The sequence below is a fragment of the Trypanosoma brucei genome, chromosome 7 (genome assembly GCF_000002445.2).
Source record: "Trypanosoma brucei brucei TREU927 chromosome 7, complete sequence".
Classification (NCBI taxonomy): Eukaryota; Euglenozoa; class Kinetoplastea; order Trypanosomatida; family Trypanosomatidae; genus Trypanosoma; species Trypanosoma brucei.
In genome coordinates this window covers 476850-496494 of record NC_007280.1, presented here as the reverse complement: position 1 = coordinate 496494, position 19645 = coordinate 476850, and the positions used below count along the sequence as shown (strand labels likewise).

General features: G+C 35.0%; 3 protein-coding genes and 1 pseudogene across 3 annotated transcripts, besides 8 other annotated features; all 4 read left to right on the top strand.

The window, feature by feature from the left end:
- Positions 1-19645: part of a sequence feature (sequence corresponds to BAC RPCI93-43M14) that runs on past both edges of the window.
- Positions 1-19645: part of a sequence feature (RHS array, number of copies uncertain. May contain misassembly.) that runs on past both edges of the window.
- Positions 712-750: a microsatellite.
- On the top strand, positions 807-2882 carry Tb927.7.2000 (retrotransposon hot spot (RHS) protein, putative; the record flags this gene model as incomplete). The annotated part of the gene is made up of 1 exon (XM_840730.1): positions 807-2882. The coding sequence occupies one exon, from the start codon at positions 807-809 to the stop codon at positions 2880-2882; it is 2076 nt and encodes a 691-aa protein (XP_845823.1).
- Positions 3179-3199: a sequence feature (AT_rich).
- Positions 6317-6355: a microsatellite.
- Positions 6412-8493, top strand: Tb927.7.1990 (annotated as a pseudogene).
- Positions 8790-8810: a sequence feature (AT_rich).
- Positions 9447-9467: a microsatellite.
- On the top strand, positions 12000-14081 carry Tb927.7.1980 (retrotransposon hot spot (RHS) protein, putative; the record flags this gene model as incomplete). Its single annotated transcript, XM_840729.1, has 1 exon — positions 12000-14081. One exon carries the CDS (start codon positions 12000-12002, stop codon positions 14079-14081), a length of 2082 nt encoding a protein of 693 aa, XP_845822.1.
- Positions 14378-14398: a sequence feature (AT_rich).
- On the top strand, positions 17585-19645 carry Tb927.7.1970 (retrotransposon hot spot (RHS) protein, putative; the record flags this gene model as incomplete). The annotated part of the gene is made up of 1 exon (XM_840728.1): positions 17585-19645. The coding sequence occupies one exon, from the start codon at positions 17585-17587 to the stop codon at positions 19643-19645; it is 2061 nt and encodes a 686-aa protein (XP_845821.1).

The following is a 19645-nucleotide window of genomic DNA, read 5'->3' as shown; positions in this document are numbered from 1 at the left end:
GCAAATGCAACTAGGAAATAAAAAAATAAATGATCTTAATATCTTCACATATTCCTTAGTGTCAAAGATGAGAGTTCCCAAACAAGGAGACAACAAGATAATGTTGAAAGTGTTTAATAATGGGATGAGATACCATCCCAATATTTGACAGTACAGAAGATATTTGTGTTAGGTTTTGTATGTTACGGTTTACACTCAAACATTGTCGTCTATGTTGTGGGATGGAGCCAGATGTTATAATGAATAACAGTTTTTATGTGCATGTTTGCTGATGCTTTGAGTTAATGTTCTTTCGATGTTATAATTAAGAACCTTTGTGACATACGTTGTCCTCATTATTACGTGTGCAATGCATAATCTATTATTGTAAATTCTGTTTATCTCATTATTAATACTATTGTTTATTATTTCAAAAAGTATGACATATTATACTATATGCATACATATTATATTATATGAAATAGTAGTATTCTTCACTTAGGATTTCGTGTTTGTTATCTCTCATATCTAAAAATCTTATTACTCATGCTTTCATACAGAATATTTAATTGATTGAACATCACTATTCAATATATGCAAGGGGTTGTTAAGGGGTTTAACTGTAAGGAGAGGTTATAATTTGTTCTGTTAGTTTATGATATTCATGAACTGTATATATGTGTTGCTTGATAGTGTGTACACATCATTCCCTTCATTTTACTATTTGATTTAACACACACACACACACACACAAACACACACACACACACATATGTGCAGAAAGTAACACAATATTACCTATTTAAAGTTATTATTTTGAGATAGGAATGATTCAAAACAACGGCAATATGGGAAATACTCAGAATGTGTTTAACGAACGGTTTAATCGTGCACAAGGTGAAGTGCAGGAACGAGGTGGACGACAGATGCAGAATCCATCGGTAACTGGAAAAAGGAAATCTCGTGAAGAGGAGTTATATGAGTCTCTGTATTATGCGAAGTGGAGTTATGTGATGTCAGGTTATAATCAAGAGCCACTCGGTATGAAGGTATTCTTTGGAAGACCACAACACATATGGACGGAAGAAGAAGTGGATATAACTCCTGAACATTGTGAAGTTGATGCGGAACTTGAGGAGAGACCCACTGGCCTGGAGATCTTTGTCCTTACATCAAAGATGGGTTGGCCATCAGCTACGTTTCAATTAGGTATCAATGATGAAAGTGGTATAATGGACAATAATGTCTACATCCGTCGTGAAATGATGCGTGTGTGGTATATAATACAACGAAAATTAAATGCATGGTGGGTGCAAAAGACAGAGAGCACACCACCAACACACATTGTCATTGGTATTCCAGGGACTGGAAAATCATGTGGAGTTGGATCATTTTTACTTCATTCCCTACTTCACTTCCATGAAGGAATGCTTGATGTCGTTGTGTATTTCACGGATGTGGACGCCTACCTTATATACAACAAGAAGGGGAATGAGGAAGGGAGGGTTGTATTGTACAAGAGAAAAGACGTCACTAATGTTATTAAAGAAATGCGTTTGAAAAAAAGAGGGCATATTATTTTTGATACTGATGGACCTGATGAGACTCCGCCTTATGAGACCCAATATCTTGGGTGGGGAATAACTACACTCAACACTCCGGATACATACTATTATAAACATTGGGAGAAGGACTATTTCAGTTGGAATGTGATTTTAAACTGCGATGACGTACGTGACATTAAGGCGTTTGTGGCCTGGAAGAAACTGTCCCTATTTCCCAACTATACGACTCTCGATGAAAATGCTCGTGCGAAGGTTAAGGAAGAGCTAGAGGATGAGTGGAGGTTAGTGGAGAGACGTGTTGACGTTGTGGGGCCGCTGCCTCGTTATGTTTTCAGCAAGCAAAGTTACACCAACCGGCTGCAGGATATCAGTGATTACCTAAGAAGCCTAGAAAATGAGAAGAAAGAAGAGTATGAAACGATTCTGGAAAAATATTTTACGTGGAAAAGTGAAAAAGTGGTTCACAGTTTAGTGAAGATTGTACGGGAGGGGGGCAGATATGACGACCTCGAATCATACCACTGTAGACCTCTATCAGTTGCCATTGGGAATATGATACTCTGTACGCTGTTTTCAACTGTTGCAACACTGATGGTTGAGAAACATAGTGAAAGCGTATACGGTAAGGTCGGAGCCTACTCGCTTGAAACAAGGGCTTTGGTTTCACTTCTCTTTCCTAGAGTCTTTTGTGTGGTCACAAAACATTTGAACTACCTCCGAAGACTCGGAGAGACGGAAGACAAGCGTAGCATCCTGAAAGATATGACCCCACAACAGTTTCAAATTTTTGAACAAAAGTTCTTACCAAAAACTGGACAGAATGCAATTGGAAACTGTAAATACAAGGTGCTCTACAGGTCATTGGAGGAGAGTAAGCTTTTTGTGGATGGCTTTTTCTTTGTGGAAGATTGCTCTAGAAGGGTTGCGGATATGAGGGATGGTTTTCCACAACTGGGAGTTGCCTCAAAGACTATTGTGCTTATTCAAATAACAGATAATTACAGGAAAGAAGCAAGTGTTTCAGAGTTACAGGAATTTATGACAAACATTGCAAGGTATTTTTCCGATTGGGATACCTTTTCTCGTAACATGGCATGGGAGATGATATATGTTAATGCTATTTATGGTGGTGTGATTAAGACGCGGCAACGATGTGTGAACAACAACACCGCTGATGCTGAGCAACAAACTGAGGAAACACAAGTATTTTGGGATGGTATTGACCAGTATCAAATAACATTTGATAACAAGATACAGAAAGAGCTTATAATAGCGTATCATGAAGAGAGAAAATATCGAGATGCACCAGCATTCACACGGAAACGAGGTCATGAGTAGCATCCTATTGTGAAGACCATTTCGTCACTTTTACATATAACATGTTAGAGGTTGGAAAAAACATATTGTATTCCTTCTGTTTCTTCATTGTAATTCTTTTAATTTTCCTTTTGTGTTTCAGGAGGGTTGTGAAGTTAACTTTATCTGACAATGAAGTATAACTCACATGCACCTTTATAGTTTTTTGGCTATTGTACCTTTCCTTCAAATAAATGAGTAAATATATTAAGCATAAAATTTCTTTTACGTCTTTGTTTTGTTGAAATACACTTGTACAAGATGCAAGAAGAGATTTCATTTATTTATTATTTTTTTTTCTGTCAATGGGCAAAGCTACTCAAACGCGTCAGCACACAGTGATGAATACAGAATATGGGATGCAGTGCTTGCCGTATTTACTTCATTTGTTTTTTTTCATTTATTTCAGTAACAATCACTAATCTACAAATGCTATAGTGAAGTGATTGTTGTTTCCACACATGTGGTTAAGCTTTAAGTTGTTTAATAAAATTCAAAACTATTATTGTATTCTAATGAAACTTCCTTGACGTACATAAACCCTCTTATAGTTTACATCACTCCCCCATGTATTTATATTTAGTATTTAATGTTTTAGTTTCTGTTCAACGTATGATTTGTATTGCAGAGTTCATCACATGGAAGGCATCATTATGACTAACTATCGCACATTAGTTGTTGTATCTTCTGTGGAAGTATTCATGGCACAGCGCTGCAGTACTTTAGAGTATTGTATGAAACAGTATTTATGCCTTTCAGAGGATTATTACTATTTGCATTTCAGTGACATCTACTGTTCACTTCATTAGATAATAATACTTCAAATAATTATGCAGATATTCGAAAGCTGTACCTTTTGTAAATATGGATTTACACATATGTAATGTTGAAGAACTGATATGTGGTGTGTCTCAAAACCATTCTCTCTCTCTCTCTCTCTATATATATATATATATCAATAAAGTGTTTGTATCTTTGAGTAGTGGAATAATTTCATTAACATATGTAATTCAACTCAGATATAAATGAAATAAACAAAATCAAGTAAGCTTTATTGCTTATAGTGAAGTATTAATTTAATAATGTGATATTTTGTATTTTTACTATATGCTATATGTAAAGCAGGTGAACAACTCCTGTGTGATGAATAGGTGGAAGAGATGACGAGTCCAGTAGTTTATGCAATACAAAAGCACAAGGAGAAACATGAGACTATTTTCATTTTATCATACTGACACATGCATGAAACAACAAAAATAGGTTACATGCAGCGTGTCTATATGTTAGAAGCGTGCGACGTGTAACCGAGAGACTCATTCCAGTTTTTATGTCGATAATTGCTTATGCTTTTATCTTTCTTTTTATTTATTTTGGAAAGGAGATGGATTGCACATAAGATATTTACATAACTATCAAAATATGAAATGGACGAAAGAAGCGAATATCAGTGTCCCTCACAGAGTGTGAAATATTGCAGTAGCGATAAGCAGGATTTCATTCAAATATTAAAGAGACTTATAGCCACAAAGTGGAGTGCTGTGTATATATTTGTAACCCAACACAACTGTGGTGACGAGAAGAAATCAAAGAAACACTGTATGAGTATAGTTATATCCGTTGCTGTTTAGATGTATCTCACCCATCAATAGCATTTGCATCTGCAGAAATAAATAGGGACAAATGATATTGTTTGAGACATTCTTGTTCAATAGGTTAGAAGGTAGGAATATTGTTTTGTCCCTTCACTCCTCATGCGGGGGAACCTGTCTCAACACTGCTGACTAACTTAATCCATAAAAGAAATCAGTTGCAAAGCAGTGTCTACTGAAGGATTGCCGATACACTGAGGACAAATAAAAGATACAACCACTGTTACGTATTTCCCCCTTATATGAAGTGTAGTATCTTATATAATGGAAGTTCCATGTAGTTTCCTTAAGGTAATTCTTTTCTTCTATTATTACTCTTGTGTTAATATTTGTTCAATTATTTATTTGTATCTTCCAAAAGGAACATTACAACATCAGTTTAAAGAAAGGAAGTAAATAATATATGATTGTTGTATGGTATATGAAAAAGAAAAAGAATATGTATAGTGACAATATGCGATATATTTAGGGATGTAGGAAATGATGAGTGATATAGTAATAGAGTACTTCTTTTTCATTATTGGATACTACAATTTAATAAAGACACATGATTTCCAATGACAGAAAGCATGTATTTGTGTCTTGACGCGAGTGGAAGAACAACTTTACTATTCCCTAAACTTTATTTCCATGATTAAGTTTTACGAGTGAGTGAGTACAATATAGGGAAAGATTAAGATAAAATATGCACATGATTTCTACTCACACAACGCTATGCTCACATAGATGTATCTTAAGTTTCCATCATTCTCCATTACATTTTATTTTTTATATTCCTTTGATTCCTTACACTTCTTATATTCCATGTAATATTTGCATTAAATATATTGACTATATTGAGTATATTGAATATATTCCTTTATTCAGTGTTGTCAGTGTTATGTAACTATTGCATATATTTTCCACATGTGGTGAATCACTGCAGAAGATTTGAGATATTATATAATATTTTATTGTTCACAGAAAATTTATCCTTTGTTTCCTTATTCTCATAATTCAATTTTCCTTAAACTTTCAATTTTTTTGCGTGTACTGAAAGAATACGTGAACAATTGCAAATGCAACTAGGAAATAAAAAAATAAATGATCTTAGTATCTTCACATATTCCTTAGTGTCAAAGATGAGAGTTCTCAAACAAGGAGACAACAAGATAATGTTGAAAGTGTTTAATAATGAGATGAGATACCATCCCAATATTTGACAGTACAGAAGATATTTGTGTTAGGTTTTGTATGTTACGGTTTACACTCAAACATTGTCGTCTATGCTGTGAGATGGAGCCAAGATGTTATAATGAATAACAGTTTGTATGTGCAGTATATGCTGATGCTTTGAGTTAATGTTCTTTCGATGTTATAATTAAGAACCTTTGTGACATACGTTGTCCTCATTATTACGTGTGCAATGTATAATCTATTATTGTAAATTCTGTTTATCTCATTATTAATACTATTGTTTATTATTTCAAAAAGTATGACATATTATACTATATGCATACATATTATATTATATGAAATAGTAGTATTCTTCACTTAGGATTTCGTGTTTGTTATCTCTCATATCTAAAAATCTTATTACTCATGCTTTCATACAGAATATTTAATTGATTGAACATCACTATTCAATATATGCAAGGGGTTGTTAAGGGGTTTAACTGTAAGAAGGGGTTATAATTTGTTCTGTTAGTTTATGATATTCATGAACTGTATATATGTGTTGCTTGATAGTGTGTACACATCATTCCCTTCATTTTACTATTTGATTTAACACACACACACACACACACAAACACACACACACACACATATGTGCAGAAAGTAACGCAATATTACCTATTTAAAGTTATTATTTTGAGATAGGAATGATTCAAAACAACGGCAATATGAGAAATACTCAGAATGTGTTTAACGAACGGTTTAATCGTGCACAAGGTGAAGTGCATGAACAAGGTGGACGGCAGATGCAGAATCCATCGGTAACTGGAAAAAGCAAATCTCGTGAAGAGGAGTTATATGAGTCTCTGTATTATGCGAAGTGGAGTTATGTGATGTCAGGTTATAATCAAGAGCCACTCGGTATGAAGGTATTCTTTGGAAGACCACAACACATATGAACGGAAGAAGAAGTGGATATAACTCCTGAACATTGTGAAGTTGATGCGGAACTTGAGGAGAGACCCACTGGCCTGGAGATCTTTGTCCTTACATCAAAGATATGTAACCCATCATGCGGATTTCAATGTTCTCTCATTAGTTTATATCAGAGAATTGGGATATTGGATAATAATGTCTACATCCGTCGTGAAATGATGCGTGTGTGGTATATAATACAACGAAAATTAAATGCATGGTGGGTGGAAAAGACAGAGAGCACACCACCAACACACATTGTCATTGGTATATCTGGTATTGGAAAATCATGTGGAGTTGGATCATTTTTACTTCATTCCCTACTTCACTTCCATGAAGGAATGCTTGATGTCGTTGTGTATTTCACGGGTTCCAAAGCTTACCTTATATACAACAAGAAGGGGAATGAGGAAGGGAGGGTTGTATTGTACAAGAGAAAAGACGTCACTAATGTTATTAAGGAAATGCGTCTAAAAAAAAGAGGGCATATTATTTTTGATATTAATAGTCGTAAGGAAACTCTGCCTTATGAGATCCCAAGAAATGTTTGGGGTGTGACTGTCCTCGCACCCCCAGATGGAGTTCGCTACAAGTACTGGATGAAGAACCTGGAACAAACAAGGATAATTTTAAACTGCGATGACGTACGTGACATTAAGGCGTTTGTGGCTTGGAAGAAACTGTCCGTATTTCCCAACTATACGACTCTCGATGAAAATGCTCGTTTGAAGGTTAAGGAAGAGCTAGAGGATGAGTGGAGGTTGGTGGAGAGACGTGTTGACTTTGTGGGGCCGCTGCCTCGTTATGTTTTCAGTAATGGAGCTGGCTGTCGTGAGGCGGCAGTAATAGGGTATCTAAGCAGTCTCAGTTGTAATAGACGAGATGGCTATGATATGATGATGGGAAAATATTTTGAATGGAAAGGTAATGATTTCACAGAATCGTTAATAAAGATTGTACGGGAGGGGAGCAGATATGGCAACCTCGAATCATACCACTGTAGACCTCTATCAGTTGCCATTGGGAATATGATACTCTGTACGCTGTTTGCAGATGTTGCGGAAAGTATGTCATCCCATGAATTCATGATGGAATACGGTAAGGTCGGAGCCTACTCGCTTAAAACAAGGGCTTTGGTTTCACTTCTCTTTCCTAGAGTCTTTTGTGTGGTCACAAAACATTTGAACTACCTCCGAAGACTCGGAGAGACGGAAGACAAGCGTAGCATCCTGAAAGATATGACCCCACAACAGTTTCAAATTTTTGAACAAAAGTTCTTGCCAGAAGCTGGACAGAATGCAATTGGAAACTGTAAATACAAAGTGCTCTACAGGTCATTGGAGGAGAGTAAGCTTTTTGTGGATGGCTTTTTCTTTGTGGAAGATTGCTCTAGAAGGGTTGCGGATATGCGGGATGGTTTTCCACAACTGGGAGTTGCCTCAAAGACTATTGTGCTTATTCAAATAACAGATAATTACAGGAAAGAAGCAAGTGTTTCAGAGTTACAGGAATTTATGACAAACATTGCAAGGTATTTTTCCGATTGGGATACCTTTTCTCGTAACATGGCATGGGAGATGATATATGTTAATGCTATTTATGGTGGTGTGATTAAGACGCGGCAACGATGTGTGAACAACAACACCGCTGATGCTGAGCAACAAACTGAGGAAACACAAGTATTTTGGGATGGTATTGACCAGTATCAAATAACATTTGATAAAAAGATACAGAAAGAGCTTATAATAGCGTATCATGAAGAGAGAAAATATCGAGATGCACCAGCATTCACACGGAAAAGAGGTCATGAGTAGCATCCTATTGTGAAGACCATTTCGTCACTTTTACATATAACATGTTAGAGGTTGGAAAAAACATATTGTATTCCTTCTGTTTCTTCATTGTAATTCTTTTAATTTTCCTTTTGTGTTTCAGGAGGGTTGTGAAGTTAACTTTATCTGACAATGAAGTATAACTCACATGCACCTTTATAGTTTTTTGGCTATTGTACCTTTCCTTCAAATAAATGAGTAAATATATTAAGCATAAAATTTCTTTTACGTCTTTGTTTTGTTGAAATACACTTGTACAAGATGCAAGAAGAGATTTCATTTATTTATTATTTTTTTTTCTGTCAATGGGCAAAGCTACTCAAACGCGTCAGCACACAGTGATGAATACAGAATATGGGATGCAGTGCTTGCCTTATTTACTTCATTTGTTTTTTTTCATTTATTTCAGTAACAATCACTAATCTACAAATGCTATAGTGAAGTGATTGTTGTTTCCACACATGTGGTTAAGCTTTAAGTTGTTTAATAAAATTCAAAACTATTATTGTATTCTAATGAAACTTTTTTGACGTGCATAACCCCTCTTATAGTTTACATCACTCCCCCATGCATTTATATTTAGTATTTAATGTTTTAGTTTCTGTTCAACGTATGATTTGTATTGCAGAGTTCATCACATGGAAGGCATCATTATGACTAACTATCGCACATTAGTTGTTGTATATTCTGTGGAAGTATTCATGGCACAGCGCTGCATTACTTTAGAGTATTGTATGAAACAGTATTTATGCCTTTCAGAGGATTATTACTATTTGCATTTCAGTGACATCTACTGTTCACTTCATTAGATAATAATACTTCAAATAATTATGCAGATATTCAAAAGCTGTACCTTTTGTAAATATGGATTTACACATATGTAATGTTGAAGAACTGATATGTGGTGTGTCTCAAAACCATTCTCTCTCTCTCTCTATATATATATATATATATATCAATAAAGTGTTTGTATCTTTGAGTAGTGGAATAATTTCATTAACATATGTAATTCAACTCAGATATAAATGAAATAAACAAAATCAAGTAAGCTTTATTGCTTATAGTGAAGTATTAATTTAATAATTTGATATTTTGTATTTTTACTATATGCTACATGTAAAGCAAGTGAACAACTCCTGTGTGATGAATAGATGGAAGAGATGACGAGTCCAGTAGTTTATGCAATACAAAAGCACAAGGAGAAACATGAGACTATTTTCATTTTATCATACTGACACATGCATGAAACAACAAAAATAGGTTACATGCAGCGTGTCTATATGTTAGAAGCGTGCGACGTGTAACCGAGAGACTCATTCCAGTTTTTATGTCGATAATTGCTTATGCTTTTATCTTTCTTTTTATTTATTTTGGAAAGGAGATGGATTGCACATAAGATATTTACATAACTATCAAAATATGAAATGGACGAAAGAAGCAAATATCAGTGTCCCTCACAGAGTGTGAAATATTGCAGTAGCGATAGGCAGGATTTCATTCAAATATTAAAGAGACTTATAGCCACAAAGTGGAGTGCTGTGTATATATTTGTAACCCAACACAACTGTGGTGACGAGAAGAAATCAAAGAAACACTGTATGAGTATAGTTATATCCGTTGCTGTTTAGATGTATCTCACCCATCAATAGCATTTGCATCTGCAGAAATAAATAGGGACAAATGATATTGTTTGAGACATTCTTGTTCAATAGGTTAGAAGGTAGGAATATTGTTTTGTCCCTTCACTCCTCATGCGGGGGAACCTGTCTCAACACTGCTGACTAACTTAATCCATAAAAGAAATCAGTTGCAAAGCAGCGTCTACTGAAGGATTGCCGATACACTGAGGACAAATAAAAGATACAACCACTGTTACGTATTTCCCCCTTATATGAAGTGTAGTATCTTATATAATGGAAGTTCCATGTAGTTTCCTTAAGGTAATTCTTTTCTTCTATCATTACTCTTGTGTTAATATTTGTACAATTATTTATTTGTATCTTCCAAAAGGAACATTACGACATCAGTTTAAAGAAAGGAAGTAAATAATATATGATTGTTGTATGGTATATGAAAAAGAAAAAGAATATGTATAGTTACAATATGCGATATATTTAGGGATGTAGGAAATGATGAGTGATATAGTAATAGAGTACTTCTTTTTCATTATTGGATACTACAATTTAATAAAGACACATGATTTCCAATGACAGAAAGCAGGTATTTGTGTCTTGACGCGAGTGGAAGAACAACTTTACTATTCCCTAAACTTTATTTCCATGATTAAGTTTTACGAGTGAGTGAGTACAATATAGGGAAAGATTAAGATAAAATATGCACATGATTTCTACTCACACAACGCTATGCTCACATAGATGTATCTTAAGTTTCCATCATTCTCCATTACATTTTATTTTTTATATTCCTTTGATTCCTTACACTTCTTATATTCCATGTAATATTTGCATTAAATATATTGACTATATTGAGTATATTGAATATATTCCTTTATTCAGTGTTGTCAGTGTTATGTAACTATTGCATATATTTTCCACATGTGGTGAATCACTGCAGAAGATTTGAGATATTATATAATATTTTATTGTTCACAGAAAATTTATCCTTTGTTTCCTTATTCTCATAATTCAATTTTCCTTAAACTTTCAATTTTTTTGCGTGTACTGAAAGAATATGTGAACAATTGCAAATGCAACTAGGAAATAAAAAAATAAATGATCTTAGTATCTTCACATATTCCTTAGTGTCAAAGATGAGAGTTCCCAAACAAGGAGACAACAAGATAATGTTGAAAGTGTTTAATAATGAGATGAGATACCATCCCAATATTTGACAGTACAGAAGATATTTGTGTTAGGTTTTGTATGTTACGGTTTACACTCAAACATTGTCGTCTATGCTGTGAGATGGAGCCAAGATGTTATAATGAATAACAGTTTGTATGTGCATGTTTGCTGATGCTTTGAGTTAATGTTCTTTCGATGTTATAATTAAGAACCTTTGTGACATACGTTGTCCTCATTATTACGTGTGCAATGTATAATCTATTATTGTAAATTCTGTTTATCTCATTATTAATACTATTGTTTATTATTTCAAAAAGTATGACATATTATACTATATGCATACATATTATATTATATGAAATAGTAGTATTCTTCACTTAGGATTTCGTGTTTGTTATCTCTCATATCTAAAAATCTTATTACTCATGCTTTCATACAGAATATTTAATTGATTGAACATCACTATTCAATATATGCAAGGGGTTGTTAAGGGGTTTAACTGTAAGGAGAGGTTATAATTTGTTCTGTTAGTTTATGATATTCATGAACTGTATATATGTGTTGCTTGATAGTGTGTACACATCATTCCCTTCATTTTACTATTTGATTTAACACACACACACACACATATGTTCAGAAAGTAACACAATATTACCTATTTAAAGTTATTATTTTGAGATAGGAATGATTCAAAACAACGGCAATATGGGAAATACTCAGAATGTGTTTAACGAACGGTTTAATCGTGCACAAGGTGAAGTGCAGGAACGAGGTGGACGACAGATGCAGAATCCATCGGTAACTGGAAAAAGGAAATCTCGTGAAGAGGAGTTATATGAGTCTCTGTATTATGCGAAGTGGAGTTATGTGATGTCAGGTTATAATCAAGAGCCACTCGGTATGAAGGTATTCTTTGGAAGACCACAACACATATGGACGGAAGAAGAAGTTGATATAACTCCTGAACATTGTGAAGTTGATGCGGAACTTGAGGAGAGACCCACTGGCCTGGAGATCTTTGTCCTTACATCAAAGATGGGTTGGCCCTCAGATAGATTTCAATGTTCTCTCATTAGTTTATATCAGAGAATTGGGATATTGGACAATAATGTCTACATCCGTCGTGAAATGATGCGTGTGTGGTATATAATACAACGAAAATTAAATGCATGGTGGGTGGAAAAGACAGAGAGCACACCACCAACACACATTGTCATTGGTATATCTGGTATTGGAAAATCATGTGGAGTTGGATCATTTTTACTTCATTCCCTACTTCACTTCCATGAAGGAATGCTTGATGTCGTTGTGTTTTTCACGGGTTCCAAAGCTTACCTTATATACAACAAGAAGGGGAATGAGGAAGGGAGGGTTGTATTGTACAAGAGAGAAGACGTCACTAATGTTATTAAGGAAATGCGTCTAAAAAAAAGAGGGCATATTATTTTTGATATTAATAGTCGTAAGGAAACTCTGCCTTATGAGATCCCAAGAAATGTTTGGGGTGTGACTGTCCTCGCACCCCCAGATGGAGTTAGCTACAAGTACTGGATGAAGAACCTGGAACAAACAAGGATAATTTTAAACTGCGATGACGTACGTGACATTAAGGCGTTTGTGGCTTGGAAGAAACTGTCCCTATTTCCCAACTATACGACTCTCGATGAAAATGCTCGTTTGAAGGTTAAGGAAGAGCTAGAGGATGAGTGGAGGTTGGTGGAGAGACGTGTTGACTTTGTGGGGCCGCTGCCTCGTTATGTTTTCAGTAATGGAGCTGGCTGTCGTGAGGCGGCAGTAATAGGGTATCTAAGCAGTCTCAGTTGTAATAGACGAGATGGCTATGATATGATGATGGGAAAATATTTTGAATGGAAAGGTAATCATTTCACAGAATCGTTAATAAAGATTGTACGGGAGAGGAGCAGATATGGCAACCTCGAATCATACCACTGTAGACCTCTATCAGTTGCCATTGGGAATATGATACTCTGTACGCTGTTTGCAGATGTTGCGGAAAGTATGTCATCCCATGAATTCATGATGGAATACGGTAAGGTCGGAGCCTACTCGCTTAAAACAAGGGCTTTGGTTTCACTTCTCTTTCCTAGAGTCTTTTGTGTGGTCACAAAACATTTGAACTACCTCCGAAGACTCGGAGAGACGGAAGACAAGCGTAGCATCCTGAAAGATATGACCCCACAACAGTTTCAAATTTTTGAACAAAAGTTCTTGCCAAAAACTGGACAGAATGCAATTGGAAACTGTAAATACAAAGTGCTCTACAGGTCATTGGAGGAGAGTAAGCTTTTTGTGGATGGCTTTTTCTTTGTGGAAGATTGCTCTAGAAGGGTTGCGGATATGAGGGATGGTTTTCCACAACTGGGAGTTGCCTCAAAGACTATTGTGCTTATTCAAATAACAGATAATTACAGGAAAGAAGCAAGTGTTTCAGAGTTACAGGAATTTATGACAAACATTGCAAGGTATTTTTCCGATTGGGATACCTTTTCTCGTAACATGGCATGGGAGATGATATATGTTAATGCTATTTATGGTGGTGTGATTAAGACGCGGCAACGATGTGTGAACAACAACACCGCTGATGCTGAGCAACAAACTGAGGAAACACAAGTATTTTGGGATGGTATTGACCAGTATCAAATAACATTTGATAAAAAGATACAGAAAGAGCTTATAATAGCGTATCATGAAGAGAGAAAATATCGAGATGCACCAGCATTCACACGGAAACGAGGTCATGAGTAGCATCCTATTGTGAAGACCATTTCGTCACTTTTACATATAACATGTTAGAGGTTGGAAAAAACATATTGTATTCCTTCTGTTTCTTCATTGTAATTCTTTTAATTTTCCTTTTGTGTTTCAGGAGGGTTGTGAAGTTAACTTTATCTGACAATGAAGTATAACTCACATGCACCTTTATAGTTTTTTGGCTATTGTACCTTTCCTTCAAATAAATGAGTAAATATATTAAGCATAAAATTTCTTTTACGTCTTTGTTTTGTTGAAATACACTTGTACAAGATGCAAGAAGAGATTTCATTTATTTATTATTTTTTTTTCTGTCAATGGGCAAAGCTACTCAAACGCGTCAGCACACAGTGATGAATACAGAATATGGGATGCAGTGCTTGCCGTATTTACTTCATTTGTTTTTTTTCATTTATTTCAGTAACAATCACTAATCTACAAATGCTATAGTGAAGTGATTGTTGTTTCCACACATGTGGTTAAGCTTTAAGTTGTTTAATAAAATTCAAAACTATTATTGTATTCTAATGAAACTTTTTTGACGTGCATAACCCCTCTTATAGTTTACATCACTCCCCCATGTATTTATATTTAGTATTTAATGTTTTAGTTTCTGTTCAACGTATGATTTGTATTGCAGAGTTCATCACATGGAAGGCATCATTATGACTAACTATCGCACATTAGTTGTTGTATATTCTGTGGAAGTATTCATGGCACAGCGCTGCATTACTTTAGAGTATTGTATGAAACAGTATTTATGCCTTTCAGAGGATTATTACTATTTGCATTTCAGTGACATCTACTGTTCACTTCATTAGATAATAATACTTCAAAATATTATGCAGATATTCAAAAGCTGTACCTTTGGTAAATATGGATTTACACATATGTAATGTTGAAGAACTGATATGTGGTGTGTCTCAAAACCATTCTCTCTCTCTCTCTCTATATATATATATATATATCAATAAAGTGTTTGTATCTTTGAGTAGTGGAATAATTTCATTAACATATGTAATTCAACTCAGATATAAATGAAATAAACAAAATCAAGTAAGCTTTATTGCTTATAGTGAAGTATTAATTTAATAATTTGATATTTTGTATTTTTACTATATGCTACATGTAAAGCAAGTGAATAACTCCTGTGTGATGAATAGGTGGAAGAGATGACGAGTCCAGTAGTTTATGCAATACAAAAGCACAAGGAGAAACATGAGACTATTTTCATTTTATCATACTGACACATGCATGAAACAACAAAAATAGGTTACATGCAGCGTGTCTATATGTTAGAAGCGTGCGACGTGTAACCGAGAGACTCATTCCAGTTTTTATGTCGATAATTGCTTATGCTTTTATCTTTCTTTTTATTTATTTTGGAAAGAAGATGGATTGCACATAAGATATTTACATAACTATCAAAATATGAAATGGACGAAAGAAGCAAATATCAGTGTCCCTCACAGAGTGTGAAATATTGCAGTAGCGATAAGCAGGATTTCATTCAAATATTAAAGAGACTTATAGCCACAAAGTGGAGTGCTGTGTATATATTTGTAACCCAACACAACTGTGGTGACGAGAAGAAATCAAAGAAACACTGTATGAGTATAGTTATATCCGTTGCTGTTTAGATGTATCTCACCCATCAATAGCATTTGCATCTGCAGAAATAAATAGGGACAAATGATATTGTTTGAGACATTCTTGTTCAATAGGTTAGAAGGTAGGAATATTGTTTTGTCCCTTCACTCCTCATGCGGGGGAACCTGTCTCAACACTGCTGACTAACTTAATCCATAAAAGAAATCAGTTGCAAAGCAGTGTCTACTGAAGGATTGCCGATACACTGAGGACAAATAAAAGATACAACCACTGTTACGTATTTCCCCCTTATATGAAGTGTAGTATCTTATATAATGGAAGTTCCATGTAGTTTCCTTAAGGTAATTCTTTTCTTCTATTATTACTCTTGTGTTAATATTTGTACAATTATTTATTTGTATCTTCCAAAAGGAACATTACGACATCAGGTTAAAGAAAGGAAGTAAATAATATATGATTGTTGTTTGGTATATGAAAAAGAAAAAGAATATGTATAGTTACAATATGCGATATATTTAGGGATGTAGGAAATGATGAGTGATATAGTAATAGAGTACTTCTTTTTCATTATTGGATACTACAATTTAATAAAGACACATGATTTCCAATGACAGAAAGCATGTATTTGTGTCTTGATGCGAGTGGAAGAACAACTTTACTATTCCCTAAACTTTATTTCCATGATTAAGTTTTACGAGTGAGTGAGTACAATATAGGGAAAGATTAAGATAAAATATGCACATGATTTCTACTCACACAACGCTATGCTCACATAGATGTATCTTAAGTTTCCATCATTCTCCATTACATTTTATTTTTATATTCCTTTGATTCCTTACATTTCTTATATTCCATGTAATATTTGCATTAAATATATTGACTATATTGAGTATATTGAATATATTCCTTTATTCAGTGTTGTCAGTGTTATGTAACTATTGCATATATTTTCCACATGTGGTGAATCACTGCAGAAGATTTGAGATATTATATAATATTTTATTGTTCACAGAAAATTTATCCTTTGTTTCCTTATTCTCATAATTCAATTTTCCTTAAACTTTCAATTTTTTTGCGTGTACTGAAAGAATATGTGAACAATTGCAAATGCAACTAGGAAATAAAAAAATAAATGATCTTAATATCTTCACATATTCCTTAGTGTCACAGATGAGAGTTCCCAAACAAGGAGACAACAAGATAATGTTGAAAGTGTTTAATAATGAGATGAGATACCATCCCAATATTTGACAGTACAGAAGATATTTGTGTTAGGTTTTGTATGTTACGGTTTACACTCAAACATTGTCGTCTATGCTGTGAGATGGAGCCAAGATGTTATAATGAATAACAGTTTGTATGTGCATGTTTGCTGATGCTTTGAGTTAATGTTCTTTCGATGTTATAATTAAGAACCTTTGTGACATACGTTGTCCTCATTATTACGTGTGCAATGTATAATCTATTATTGTAAATTCTGTTTATCTCATTATTAATACTATTGTTTATTATTTCAAAAAGTATGACATATTATACTATATGCATACATATTATATTATATGAAATAGTAGTATTCTTCACTTAGGATTTCGTGTTTGTTATCTCTCATATCTAAAAATCTTATTACTCATGCTTTCATACAGAATATTTAATTGATTGAACATCACTATTCAATATATGCAAGGGGTTGTTAAGGGGTTTAACTGTAAGAAGGGGTTATAATTTGTTCTGTTAGTTTATGATATTCATGAACTGTATATATGTGTTGCTTGATAGTGTGTACACATCATTCCCTTCATTTTACTATTTGATTTAACACACACACACACATATGTGCAGAAAGTAACGCAATATTACCTATTTAAAGTTATTATTTTGAGATAGGAATGATTCAAAACAACGGCAATATGAGAAATACTCAGAATGTGTTTAACGAACGGTTTAATCGTGCACAAGGTGAAGTGCAGGAACAAGGTGGACGACAGATGCAGAATCCATCGGTAACTGGAAAAAGGAAATCTCGTGAAGAGGAGTTATATGAGTCTCTGTATTATGCGAAGTGGAGTTATGTGATGTCAGGTTATAATCAAGAGCCACTCGGTATGAAGGTATTCTTTGGAAGACCACAACACATATGGACGGAAGAAGAAGTGGATATAACTCCTGAACATTGTGAAGTTGATGCGGAACTTGAGGAGAGACCCACTGGCCTGGAGATCTTTGTCCTTACATCAAAGATGGGTTGGCCCTCAGATAGATTTCAATGTTCTCTCATTAGTTTATATGGGGGAAATGGAGGTCATATTTACGTCCGTCGTGAAATGATGCGTGTGTGGTATATAATACAACGAAAATTAAATGCATGGTGGGTGGAAAAGACAGAGAGCACACCACCAACACACATTGTCATTGGTATATCTGGTATTGGAAAATCATGTGGAGTTGGATCATTTTTACTTCATTCCCTACTTCACTTCCATGAAGGAATGCTTGATGTCGTTGTGTATTTCACGGATGTGGACGCTTACCTTATATACAACAAGAAGGGGAATGAGGAAGGGAGGGTTGTATTGCACAAGAGAGAAGACGTCACTAATGTTATTGAAGAAATGCGTCTAAAAAAAAGAGGGCATATTATTTTTGATATTAATAGTCGTAAGGAAACTCTGCCTTATGAGATCCCAAGAAATGTTTGGGGTGTGACTGTCCTCGCACCCCCAGATGGAGTTCGCTACAAGTACTGGATGAAGAACCTGGAACAAACAAGGATAATTTTAAACTGCGATGACGTACGTGACATTAAGGCGTTTGTGGCTTGGAAGAAACTGTCCCTATTTCCCAACTATACGACTCTCGATGAAAATGCTCGTTTGAAGGTTAAGGAAGAGCTAGAGGATGAGTGGAGGTTGGTGGAGAGACGTGTTGACTTTGTGGGGCCGCTGCCTCGTTATGTTTTCAGTAATGGAGCTGGCTGTCGTGAGGCGGCAGTAATAGAGTATCTAAGCAGTCTCAGTTGTAATAGACGAGATGGCTATGATATGATGATGGGAAAATATTTTGAATGGAAAGGTAATCATTTCACAGAATCGTTAATAAAGATTGTACGGGAGAGGAGCAGATATGGCAACCTCGAATCATACCACTGTAGACCTCTATCAGTTGCCATTGGGAATATGATACTCTGTACGCTGTTTGCAGATGTTGCGGAAAGTATGTCATCCCATGAATTCATGATGGAATACGGTAAGGTCGGAGCCTACTCGCTTAAAACAAGGGCTTTGGTTTCACTTCTCTTTCCTAGAGTCTTTTGTGTGGTCACAAAACATTTGAACTACCTCCGAAGACTCGGAGAGACGGAAGACAAGCGTAGCATCCTGAAAGATATGACCCCACAACAGTTTCAAATTTTTGAACAAAAGTTCTTACCAAAAACTGGACAGAATGCAATTGGAAACTGTAAATACAAGGTGCTCTACAGGTCATTGGAGGAGAGTGAGCTTTTTGTGGATGGCTTTTTCTTTGTGGAAGATTGCTCTAGAAGGGTTGCGGATATGAGGGATGGTTTTCCACAACTGGGAGTTGCCTCAAAGACTATTGTGCTTATTCAAATAACAGATAATTACAGGAAAGAAGCAAGTGTTTCAGAGTTACAGGAATTTATGACAAACATTGCAAGGTATTTTTCCGATTGGGATACCTTTTCTCGTAACATGGCATGGGAGATGATATATGTTAATGCTATTTATGGTGGTGTGATTAAGACGCGGCAACGATGTGTGAACAACAACACCGCTGATGCTGAGCAACAAACTGAGGAAACACAAGTATTTTGGGATGGTATTGACCAGTATCAAATAACATTTGATAAAAAGATACAGAAAGAGCTTATAATAGCGTATCATGAAGAGAGAAAATATCGAGATGCACCAGCATTCACACGGAAATGA